General features: G+C 41.9%; 1 protein-coding gene across 2 annotated transcripts in view; it reads left to right on the forward strand.

Moving 5' to 3' along the window:
* DRD4 (dopamine receptor D4) overlaps positions 1 to 12966 on the forward strand; it is a 59341-nt gene that overhangs the window by 33097 nt on the left and 13278 nt on the right. For both annotated transcript variants that reach the window (XM_060769418.2, XM_060769410.2), the window contains exons 2-3: positions 2706 to 2818; positions 8899 to 9452. In XM_060769418.2, coding sequence (XP_060625401.1) covers positions 2706 to 2818; positions 8899 to 9452 — 667 coding nt within the window. The remainder of the gene's footprint in view (positions 1 to 2705; positions 2819 to 8898; positions 9453 to 12966) is intronic.

Below are 12966 nucleotides of genomic sequence, written 5' to 3' on the forward strand. Positions count from 1 at the left end.
CACTTGAAGAGTGTCACCTTGGAATCAATGCACTGTGGTCAATTTATTTCATTCAAAATCCCACCAGCCTAAGCTTCAGATAAATCTAACATAAAGTGGGTAGGAGTTTCCAATTTACATTCCCCCAAAGGTCTCTCAGTCTCTTAATGAGACACTTTTAGTTGAGCATCTGCTATAACTTGGTCTCATTCCAGATCTAGTTTTCAAACCAAGTGTTTTTCAAGGTGGTCTGCAGATCAGCCAATCCACAGTGAGTTTCCAGGAAACTACAGAGATATGATAATGTGACACAAATGTGACATTAGTCCACCACATCAGAGAGCTTGAGAAGCATTGTTTTTTTTCCAGTATATCACACAGGACAGCATTTATAGCAGAATGGATGGATGTCTTTATCCTGACAGCAAGAAAGGGGGCAGTACAAAGAATTTCCTTTTTCTTATAACAGCTCCCCATATAGATACCATATAGATACTTTTAAAAAAGTAACACTTTGAACAATTGGTTTTTTTGCTTGCTTGTTTGTTATTGTATGCATTCAAGTTGACTTTCGTGAGGATTTCACCCCAGGTTTCCAGCACTGTAATCTAGTGTTGAAACCATTGTACCATGCTGGTTCTTTCTATCATGAATTGGGTATAATTGTCTACAATTTATGCTTCAGAATAATTAAATATTCTAATCAAGTCCTTGTGAATGTGTATATTCTTGTACTCCTTGCTAAGTACTATTGAGATCTAGTGTCTTCACCTCTTCAGCTGGGGTAACTCCTAGCCTGACTCCACACCTGTCCCTAAAGTCAAGTTGGAGGTTATGGGATAATGAAACTGTTGTCTACGAGGTGTGAATAATCCACCTATGCTGACGTCATCTGAAGGGAGAAGGTGGTTTATAGTAGCAGCAGAGCAAGGATTAATTGACATTAAGACATGGCTGGTGGTTATTTTCTTTCTAGGACAATCCCAGATTTTGAAAACATGGAGATCTATTAATACAGGTTAGAGTGACAATGGGATGATTATCCATCAAGAAGTAGTGCCTTGGGACTTGCCTTTGACTACTAAGTTTAGAAGGCAGTTTTGTGTATTTGCGGTTGATTTTGGAGTTTGGAGGCAGCTAAAAAATGTGTGCGACTGATCATACAGCCCAATTAAAAAAATGGTTTTTAGGCCAGTTCCTGGGGTTATTTGGAACTGATTCAGAAAATTGCATTGGATAGACTGCATCAGCTCTAGTTTCTTACATATGGTTATCATGATTCTCTGCGGGTAAGCAGATGAAGACTGGTATATGGCTATGTCCTGTATATCAAATCCTAGCGCTGGCATGAAGGAGGGGTTACTGGTGTCATGTCTGGAATTAGCAGATCAAATATAACCAGAAACAGGCCTAACATTTTAGGCATCAAATGATTCCTGTATCTGTGTCTAGGGATGCTTCCACATTGCCCTAAATCCTGGGAGGAACTGGGTTATTTTGTCCCTCTCCCACCCCAAACCCCAGACTTTCCCTCAGGGGGTAGCTAGATGTCTTCCCGGATTAACCAAAGGTTGACCCAGGAGGGCATCCAGCTACCCTCCAGCCCCCCATTTTTCCCTCAAAAAGTTACCCAAGAGGCCTGCCAACACACAAAAATTATGTGTCAGGAGGTGGGGGGAAATCCCTTCTCCCCCTTCTGATGCGTTATTTTTGCACATCAGGAGAACTCTCTATTGGGGCTGGGGGAGAGGGGGTGGTCGACATCCTGCTCCTTCAGGCTCCAGGAGCCCAAAGAAACGAGATCACCTTCCCGGGAAGCCCAGCACCTCCAAAGATCTAGATTTTATCTTGAGGTTCAGAACTTTGCAGGTGTAGAATTAATGTGGAGAAAACTGGGATATCCTAGATTTTTCCAGATTAATCCGGTTTTACCTAAGACAGCATTTGGATTCCTCAGGTAAACCTGTTACCCATTATGGGTTTTAGGACAGTGTACAAAGATCCTAAGAAATATAGTGGTTCCTATCCCAAGAACTTATCTTACTTGTTTGCAACCCGATGCTCTGCTTTGTACCTTTAAAACAATGGTGGGAAAGTGTGACCTTCCAGAAGCTGTTATATTGCAATTCCTAGGAAGCCTAGCCAGCATAGCCAGTTGTGTCTGGCATTATAGTCCAACATCTGAAAGACTACATTTGCCCACCTCTGCTTTAAAACTAGTATTTAAATGAATGACAGTGCTGCTGTGTGTTCCCTTACACACACATATTTGTTCTAAGTCGGAATCCAGTTTGATGGGTAGAGGTAAGTTGCCTGAACACACAAAGAAAAGAATGCTCTACCTGTGACTTAGTGGTCTGAGCACTGGACTAGCACTCCAGAAGACCATATTTTGTATCTCCACTCAGCCATGGAAATCCACCAGGTGACCTTGAATAAGTCATGTTCACTTGTCATCAGAGAAACACCATGGCAAACCCTCTTCTGAATAAAATCTTGCCAGAAAAATCCAACAATAGTTTTGCTGAGGGCCATCATCGATCAAAAAGAACCTGAAGGCACACAACAACTAGACCATTCTATTGCATATTCCACTTAACCAATTATTTCAAAGCTGCAGCTGAAATTAAGTGGGAGAGGAAACTTTAGCATCTTTCTAGAGCAGTGATTTTGGGAGACTAGTCCTATCAAAGTGCATTCACCTAGTGCTCTTTTTTTCTCTCCAGTTCCAGGGAGGTGTGTGGTCCTTGAGCACAGCCCTCTGTGATGCCTTGATGACTATGGATGTGATGTTATGCACAGCCTCTATTTTCAACCTCTGTGCGATCAGCGTGGATAGGTAAGCATTTCTGTGCATGGCTAGTTCAAAAATTTTGGGGACTCCACAAACAAACTGATGGATGAGTTGTTGAAGACTTTGATGGAGTTCTGCACTATATCTGAAGACACTAGAGAGGTTTACAAACTCAGGCAAGGGCATATATTCACACATAAATCTGTTCTTCAGCAGAGAGCAGTGGCCCAGCTTTTCAGAAAGGATAGTCCAAGGTCTGCTGGTGATCTTCCTCCATTAGCCAACTGGGCAATTGTTTCACTCTGCATAATACTCAGGCCAGCTCTGTGCCTGCAGTTTACCAAAGAAAATCACAGTATTATAGATCTGGAAGAGACCCTATGGGCCATCACGTCCAACCCCCTGCTCAGTACAGGATCTCCAGCTAAATCAGAGATATCCAGATACCTCAGCACCTCTCTAGTCAGTTGGTTCCATTATCAGTACTCCTCATCCCTTGAAGGAATAATTTGCAGTGAAAAATTGTGTAGCCACTCCTTTTGTAAGGTTTGAGTAATCCCAAGAAAGGCATTTTCTAGTTATGAATTAAGAGGGACAAATAGTACCTGACAATGTTTTCAAGGGATGTCAGCATGCCACATTCCCCATTCTAATCTAGGGTACTGCACAGCTGATTTATTCTATTTTTTAAAAAGTGAATGGCAAATGTACCCTTAACATAATGTATTTCAATATCAGTCAGCAGCAGTTGGAGAAACAGGCCACCAATGTCACAATCCTGTTGGCAAAGATAGGAGACTTTTTAGTCATTCTCCCCTTTCCCACCTGAAGTTATCATCCAGGAAACTGTTAACACACAGCTATCCTCAGATCTATGCTTTGGTGTGAAAATTCCCATCCAAGAACTAAGACTATTGTATCATGTGTGGAAAAGCCCACCAGGGGTGGCAGGTGGGTAGGTGTGCTAGCCACACACTCTTACTCTTTGCAAGCTCATTTGACCCCAGCATGACCATTCTAAGCAAAAGGTCCAAAAGTAGCATTTCTGTACATTTAGCTTAGTTCAGTTCAATTTACTTTTATTGTCTTAGAGCAAATCCAAAACAGAACCTAAACACAATACCATAAACCCTGATGAAAAATTGATAGTAAATAAACACATCATATTCATTTCCATATTATTACAATAATATTACAAATAATTATATAATTACAAATAATAAAAGAGCTACAATGTCCAAATTCAAATATCAGCAATGAAGTATTTAATAAGGAAAACCCAGGTTCTGTCTATATAGGTAAACAAAAATATGCCATAATTTGCATCCTCATAAGTTCTTTGGCTTTTAAACGACTTTAAAAGCATTACCTTTTTCTCCTCATTCTGGCCAAAGAGTTGCATGAGTTCCAGAGGATTTTGTTTGTGTGTGTGATCATTAACAACAACTGGCTTTGCATTGGAGTTGGGTGAAGAGTTAGGGAAGGCCTAAGCTGGTTGGTTGGAGGTGACAAGGGCCAGCAGGTCATATGATTATTCCTGCCAAGAAGTGGGTTTATTGATCGTTTAATTTTCAACATGAAATTAATGCCATTTTTTAAAAAAAATGTGTATGCAGATAATCGCAGATCAGTATCCTCATATAACAGTATTAGCACATCCCCTGCACAACAGGATGGATAAACCTTAGGCAGAAATACATATATTCACATGCATAATAGAAAGAAGAATAAAGCCAAGAGGTCACTGGCATGTAGTCAGCAATAGTTCAGATCAGAAGATTTTTTTGCAAGCTTGTTTACACACTTGCATGAATGTGCCCATCTTTCCCCTTCAGATGTTTTTTCCAACATGTTAAAGTTTAGGGTGGATATTGGGAGTGGGGCAAACATACCATATTTGGGGGTGGGCTTCTCTGTGGCATGTGGGCTCTGATTCTTCTCATAACCTGACTTGGAGGAGGATTGTTGGAAAATTAAACAGGGTAGAGATTAACAGGGGCTTTTTAAGTAGGAAGTGCTGTGACACAGATAGCGCTTAAGGTACGAAAGGAAAGTACGCATAGATTGAGATCCTCGTAATCGCTGGCTGAGTGTAGAGTTCTACCATCATACTTCCACCAATCCTCCTCTTCCACCCTCAGCCTCAACTCAGAGTGCTCTGCCATGGCTAGTCAATGAGCAGGTACCTCCTAGGCTCCCATCTTACTGCAGTTTTACATTAAGGAAAGATGAAAGAGCCATGGCCTCTTGGAGCTGGTCTGGAAGCATGACTGCAGCTGGATGATGCTAAGGAACCCCTGCCCACTGATCAGCCAAAATGCCTTAAGTGGGAACACATGGGGTGAGGACTAAAGTAGCCTCACTGAAAACTGGTGAGGGCTCCCATAATTGTGCAGAGAATGGAATTCCATCAGGTAACTGCTGAAATTCTCACGTCTTCACAACCATTAAAGATACAGAAGCCATCTCTAGTTTTCAGTCTGGCATCCCTAGTTGGACTCCATGCACATAATTAAAATGAAGAACAATTTTAACAAATATGAACTTATTAGTATTTCAATGGGAAGTGTGGCCCTGCTTTTAGCTGATGAGATACGATTGTTGTTGTTGGGTGCTTTCAAGTCATTTCAGACTTAGGCTGACCCTGAACGAGGGCCGGGTAAATGACCTTGGAGGGCCGTATCTGGCCCTTGGGCCTTAGTTTGAGGACCCCTGGTCTAGATAACCTTTAACGTTAGGCAATAAACTGTGTTAATTAAAGCCATGAAAAACTCTGTGTGTTTTGTTGCATTTTTTTCATCATCTGAGATATCTGAAATTTGTATTTCTCCCAAGTCTCCACTATAAAGAATGCACTGTTAAATTGCAGAACTGGGAATTTTTTCAAAGGCCATATAATTCTTGAATTATTTGTTAATTTTTCCGATGACAGCAGGATTTTAATACATTCATTCCTCCCAGTGATAATTATTATTACTAAGTGTACCTTTGTCCTTTTAATAGCAATCCAGTTTTTTGCTATAATAATAATGTATTTCACATCTCTCCCATTTCCCCATATAAAATGTATTCATAGCAGTGAATGAATCATATAAACCTTAGCAATGTTTATTCAATATGAGCAGCAATAAATAAAATGGCAGTATAGTAGCAAACACAAAAACAAATGAAAACTGTTAATAATAGAAAAGAATGTGTTGATGATTGCCTATGTGAACAGCCAGTGATTTTAGCCTAACTGAAAACAAAAAAAATTAAACAATTTTCTGATACATAACGTGTTATGGTGCCATCATTGAAAATAGCATTTTCTTACTGCCAATCTGTCAGACTGTGGTGGACTAGAAAATGGAGGCAATGAAGACTATCTAAAGATTCAAGCAGTCTCATGTAGGTGAAGGTGGTTCTTGGAACAACTGAGATTTCTATGGACTTCAAGCTGAAACCCTAAATATTCAAGAATGAGCACCATTTTGTGCCATGGGAGTTACTTCTGGGTACTTCTTGAGTCCTTTTGGGGAGATAGGGTGGTATATAAATGATGATGATGATGATGATGATGATGATGATGATTATTATTATTATTAGAATGCACAGAATTGCATTTTTAAAATAGTACCAGACTGGCACAATAAATTGAACGTAGAAATGAACAGCTAACCAAATACAGCTGATGGAAAACTGAATGTGCTTGATTTGTCAAACATGAATGTTGCTGTCAGTTCATTTTGTACCAGATGCAGTTTCCAAACTGTTTCTGAAGGCAGCCCCATATATAGAAGTAATAGCACACCAGACCAGAAAGATGGAGGATGTTTCTGGCAAAGACTATGTTTCTGTATAGTAGGAATGTTTTCAGGCTCTCCTTCCACCTTCACTCCTCACATCAGCCTTTCAAGCTGTGCTGAATGAGCAAGATCTGTTGAAAAATAATTGCAAAGGAATGTCAGTTTCATCATGAAATCATAGATATATGAGACAAGAGACTCATCTAGTACATGACAATATGTTACAGATATTATAAGAGAGGTCTTTTAAACATTAATTTAAAATACATTTGAATTAGTTAGCTATCCATCCTTTGTCAGAAAAATAGTCTGGAGAATATGCTTGACTGAAAACACTGTCTCTATTGCTAGCCAAGTCTCAGTTTCCAAGTTCCTTATCTTCAATAAATCTACTGATGTTTAACATCTGCCCTAAAAGTCCAAGTGAGTTCCATTTGTCGTAATTTAAACCCCTTTTATTGATAGTGTTGAAATACCTTTCCTTAGCCCAGGTGATAAAGATAATGAGGGAAAAGTTCGGGTGGGACGGGGTCAGGCCTGTAGCGGGGGGGGGGGGGTGTTAGGGGTTCAACCCCCCCTCCCCCCGAAAATTTTCAGGTTAAAAAAAACTGGTTTACTCATTAATTTTAACTGGTTAACCAAATCCCCATGCTAAGTCTATGGGACGCAAAAAATTAAGAGTCCCTCCAGAACTGCAAGCACTATCTCAAGCAAATATTGACAATTTATTCACACTGTCATTACTTGCAGCAATAGCCGATGTAGTGAAGCAACCAAGTTGGGGGGGGGTGTAGAATGCTCTCATTAAGGAGGCCAGACTTGGTGGAGGTGGTTGACAGGGGCGGAGTTGCAGGCTATTGAAGGCTGCTCTGCCCCCTGCTGTGCTCTTTGCTACAGCGTGAGCTAGGAGGCAGGTTTCAACACCCCCCCGGTGAAATTTAAAAAAACCCTGAAATTTTCAACCCCTCACAAAAAAAAAATTCTGTCTACAGCCCTTGGTGGGGTGGATGAGTGGGTGGGGTGGGTGACCCTTCTTTGTAGGCTAGGTGTACAAACTGACTCAGTTTGTACACACAGGCCAATAAAGCGGACTCACCTTGCAACTGTTATGTGGAATCCACACTAAGTATAGCAGCAGAAATTCTGCATCCAACCAATGATCCAGAACAAGGGGGCCTGGAATTTATTTCCAGGAAGCTCTAAAAAGACCCCGTTGTTTTTGAGGTGTGGATCCATCCCAATCCAGTGTCCAACAGACTAGTGAGAAGCAGCTCCTTGAAAAAGCCTTGCTGCTGGTGACATAGCTTCTGCTGGCCAGATGGCTAGGTGCCCTCACGTATCAGAAGCAATGTCACCAGCAAGGCTCTGGCAGGAGCTGCTTTTGGACGGTGAAACAGTGGTAGCAGTGATACCACTAATGCACTCTTGGTTTGGTTGGCCATCTGGACATTAAAAGGGCCCTGGTATGTTCCCCTGCTGCATCGAGGCATTTTGGGAGCACAGTACTCCAGATTATTTCATTCAGTGTAGATCCAGCCTCAGGTGGCGTTGAGGTTTCCTCCCAGCAGTATGCACCATGTTACCCAAACAGCAGGTGAGGAGGTTATACTATTCCTGTGTGCTTTCATGCCAGTGCTCATCTGTCCATACAAAAGTTCTCACAGAAAACTAGATGTTATTGAAAAGAAGCCTTTGTGACCAATTTTCATCATAATATAATCGTTGTACAGTATATACATTGTTATCTTTTTCTAGTGTGAAAGTTCACAGCTACGAAGTAGCACTGTCTAGGAACAACTTTTGTATCTCATCTGCCATTGTTTTTATCCGTAAACTAGGCCTCTGACTCCCCTGACAGCAACAAAAAGACTCACTCTCAGGAAGAGGATACATATGCTACTGTATGCTAGTTTAGAAGTTAAAGTGGTTATTTCTTTTTTTAATGCTTTCCTCTCAGGAACCCTCATGACTTTATGGATAGGTTCACTGAAAGGTTTGGATGAGATAGGATGCTATTTTGTTCCTTTTCTAAAGTGGATTTTGAGATATGTAGTAAAGTAACAACATGGAGGTGTTCTGTGAGGGAATTCTGGACAAAGTGGCATGAGGAAGAGAAAGAGCAGAGAATTTTCAGTCAATCAACCAAAGCTGAGCAGATAAATAAAATTCCTAGGAAGGGATGCCTTGGGCATGAAGAACTAAGTGACAAGGACACTGTCTGTTGTGTTTTTCCTATGATAGACTGCAACTCCCATCAACCTTAACTAGCATCGCAGGGAATACTGGATCAGTTATACCAAGGAGCCCCATAGCTTCACCCTGTTTTCTGTCTTCCAGGTTCATTGCTGTCTCTATCCCACTGAACTACAACCGTCGGCAAATCGATCTGCGGCAAACGGTTCTCATCTCCACCACCTGGATCTTTGCATTTGCTGTGGCCTCCCCAGTCATTTTTGGCCTAAACAATGTTCCAAACCGGGACCCCACTTTGTGTCAGCTGGAGGATAACAACTACATTGTGTACTCTTCCATCTGCTCCTTCTTCATTCCTTGTCCTGTCATGCTGGTCCTCTACTGTGCCATGTTCCAAGGACTTCGGCGTTGGGAGGAGGCTCGGAAGGCCAAGCTGAAGAGCAGCATTTATTTGGGGAATAGGCGGCTGTATTGTCCACCACCTGTCATTGAGAGGAACCAAAGTGGGATTAGGTTGCAGGAGAACAACCTATATGCACGCTCTGAATGCTCTTATCCTAAGGATTACATGAACAATGGTATTCAGACTATAACCTGTCCACACCTCAAATATCCACCACATGGAGGACTCAAAAGGAAGCCAGCCAAAATCAATGGCCGGGAAAGAAAAGCCATGAAAGTGCTGCCAGTTGTGGTTGGTAAGTGTTCACTGCTTGAAGTTATTAACCAGATTGAGAGTTACCAGACTGGTGAAAAAAAGGGGGGGGGGGGTTCTAGGGGGCTTGTGTTTTTTAAGGGATGCAGCTATAGAGCAAAACATTTGAAAATACATGACAACATATATATGCCTTTTTTGTCCCCATGTGTTGTGGTCTCTTGACCCCCAAAGTGCTGGGAACACACACACAGGCTGTCAGCTGTCAACTGTCAGTTTTTCTCCTGAGAGATGCTCTGTAACCTTTTAACAGTAGTATAGCAAACTGAAATTGAACAGGGAAATCTTCTTCACCGCTACCACTCCAAACTAGGAATCATTTTCTTTTCATGGACCTGCTGATTATTACTACAAGGGAACACAGTTTTTCCAGAGCAGACATCTCAAGTGCTTGGTAAATTCATACAGATTTCATTGAATACAATTCACATAAGCGTTCATAGACTCATAGAATTGTAGAATTGGAAGGTGCTCCCAAGAGTCATCTAGTCAATCCTCTACCAGTTCAGGAATACACAGCTTAGGTGTCCCTGAAAGATTACCATCCAACCTTTTATTTAAAAGTCTCCAAAAAAGTCTATGTTACTATCAAATAAATCAGAAGTTTCTTCCCAATTTTTTATTAAAATCTTTCAAAAAATCAAAACCATAAGAGAAGAGAGAGTTCATATATTGTTAGGTCTTTGAGCAAATCAGTAGTCAGTTTCTAAATGAAGATGTTTATTTGGGATTCCAGGAGCTGTTCTCCAAAATGCAGCTTTTCTAAGCTCTGGTTCCTTGGGCCAACCAATTAAATGAACCTTAATAGCAAGTCCACTGATGTAAATCTGAGGACTTGGAAATGTCTATCCTGGTCAAAATGTTTCAGATAATGGGATGGCATGCCAATTAAAACTTTAAATGTCATCACCAATATTGGGGGGAGGAGCTTAGAAACACACAGGTAGATATTAATATGGTATAGAACCGGCATGGGCAAACTAAGGCCCGCAGGCCGGATGCGGCACACTGGGCACTTACTTCAGGCCCTGACCTCTTGGCATAAGGACACGGTGGTCTGTCCTTATGTCAAAAAGATGGAGGAGGAAGGCACATAGCAGCCGAGAGCCCTCTGGAGCGCTGTCAACCACTGTTGTCTCACCTCCTCCCCCCGCCCCCTCACCTCAGCATAAGGATGGTGTGAGCGACCCCATCCTTATGCCGAGAGGATGGCTCAAGGAAGGCACACAGCAGCCAAGAGCCCCTGGAGTATACTCAGTCACCATCTGTTTCTCCCTTCTCCCAGCATAATGCCAAGAGGACAGCCTGAAGATTAGGGGAGGAGGATGGGAAGGAGGCTGGGGCAGTGGCCCTGTGTCCCGTCTTCCTTCCAGCATAAGGATGGGACAAGCAGCCCTGTCCTTATGCTGGGAGGACAACCTGAGGATGACCCAGGCCCTGCCCTTCCCCCTCCTGGGCCCATCCTTTCCTGGGCCCTCCCCACCCAGCGTGTGCCCGGCTCCCCTTCCTCCTGACCCAGCATCCCAACAAGGCCCACAATGGAGCCCCAAGGTAAAAAAGTTTGCCCATGCCTAGTATAGAAGCTCTCTGATCACCTTAACCCCGAGAAGAAACCTAGGAGTACTGTGTGTCCAAGATTCTAACTTGTTTTTAAAGGCAGCCTCGCTTAAAGCAGATTACAGTACTTTAGTCAGGGATGAACTGCTGTACCAAGGGATGAATATTTGTACCAAAATGTGTTCCCTACAGACTGAAAAAGGCATCCTGGCTGGCATATAGTGATGCCTGCACTCTTATAGATATCTGGTACTTGAGAGCAATCCATTGCAACAGTGTTGGTCACATATCTCAGTGTAGAACAGCGGATCCCTCTGCCCTTAGTAGTTCTGCTTAAATGTCCCTTCAGAATTCCCTCCGTGGTCCACTGAGTTAAGTAGCACAAGCAATAGAGAGGGATAATTCAAGTGATAAGCAGCAGGAATCTTTCAGCAGGTAACTCTTTCAGATATTTCAGTCGTGCTTAATTTCATGCATGATTCATCCCCCTCGAGATCTATCCAGACTCCCCCTTTCAGATTTTGAAGCTCTAGACTCTGACAAAAGAAAGAAATTAAGGATCCCAACCTTTTGTGCGGCATTCTGCTTCTGTATATATGTATCAGTGCTGTTAGCATCTTTTTCAAGTCACAGAAACATTTCAAGCTCAGCTGAGGAACAGGGGAATAGCTTCCCTTGTTACCTGCAGAGAGTTGACAGAAGAGGAAAGAATGTGAATGAGCTGAGTTTGAGCTGCTTCTCTCTCTCTCTTGCTAACTAAAGCGTAGCATAATCAACAGCAGGCAAAATTGTTTATAGTGGTAGAGTGTACTGTAATAGCCTATGGCATATTTTGAATTTCTGTGGTTGTGGAATATGCACTGTGACAGCAGATGCCACCCATTTCAACAGGGGATCAAGAATACACTCATCCTAAAAATGTATTACTCCAAACCCACAATGTGCTTATCATAATTCTTTTCTTAAAGTGTCTGTATTTCATAATTTCTGAAAAATCCTACCTAGTAAAATGCCAGATCACAACCAGAGTAGTAACTTTGTCCAATAATCCGTGAGGGCAAGTGTGAGGGACATTTGAGGGATGCAGGCAGGAGCTGAAATCCAAAATATCTGAAGACCAAAAAGTTTCCTGTAGCTGGAGAAGAATACAGAGCTCTGTGAAAGAGACACATAGAGTTCTCCCCACTATAAAGGTTGTCAGTGTTTGCCAAAGGATTGTATGTTCTGTACATCCAAAGAAATATACACTGTAGTTCTCTTTCTTAATTTGCTGTTCTGAACAGATGGTACTAAAACAAACATAAAACTCCGTAAAGATTTCTAATTTGCAATGGCTAGATCAAGTGAGGGTGTCTTTTTCAGTTTTAGGGCTCAACTCAGTGTACAAGAGGTGATCAGGGCCCAAATTCCAGTAGCTTGCTGTACCAAAGAGATGGAACAGGGATATGTGTGACAGGAAGTGCCAGCATATTTTAGCTTAAAACTCTTGCTGCTAGTAACTAAGTTCTAGGAAAAATATTTCAATCTTTTAGAAGGGAGCACAGGAAAACTAGGAAACTACTGGTTGATTAGTATCCCAGGAAGTCCTGACATTACCTGACTCGTTTTCAAAACGGACATGACAACTCTTCTCCCATGTGCCAACCTGGTCGTTTAGTGGAAGCTCTTAACATCTTCTTCATTGGGAGCCCTTAATGCCAACAATGCCATCTGCCTTATTTCTTTAACCATCAATATGTCAGGTCTGGACCATTTGTAGTGGGGTTGGGAATTGTCTTTTATCTGTGTCTGCATCTCAACAGCAGTTATTAATAACATTAGTGGTTAAATTATTATTGGTTTTAGAGTTGACATTCTGCTCATGCCAGAGTGTCCAAAACTGAGGATGGCCTCACAGTATTTACCTATGTAATAACCATATGAAATAGGCCACTATTGTT

This window comes from Anolis sagrei, chromosome 1 (assembly GCF_037176765.1).
Source record: "Anolis sagrei isolate rAnoSag1 chromosome 1, rAnoSag1.mat, whole genome shotgun sequence".
Taxonomy (NCBI): domain Eukaryota; kingdom Metazoa; phylum Chordata; class Lepidosauria; order Squamata; family Dactyloidae; genus Anolis; species Anolis sagrei.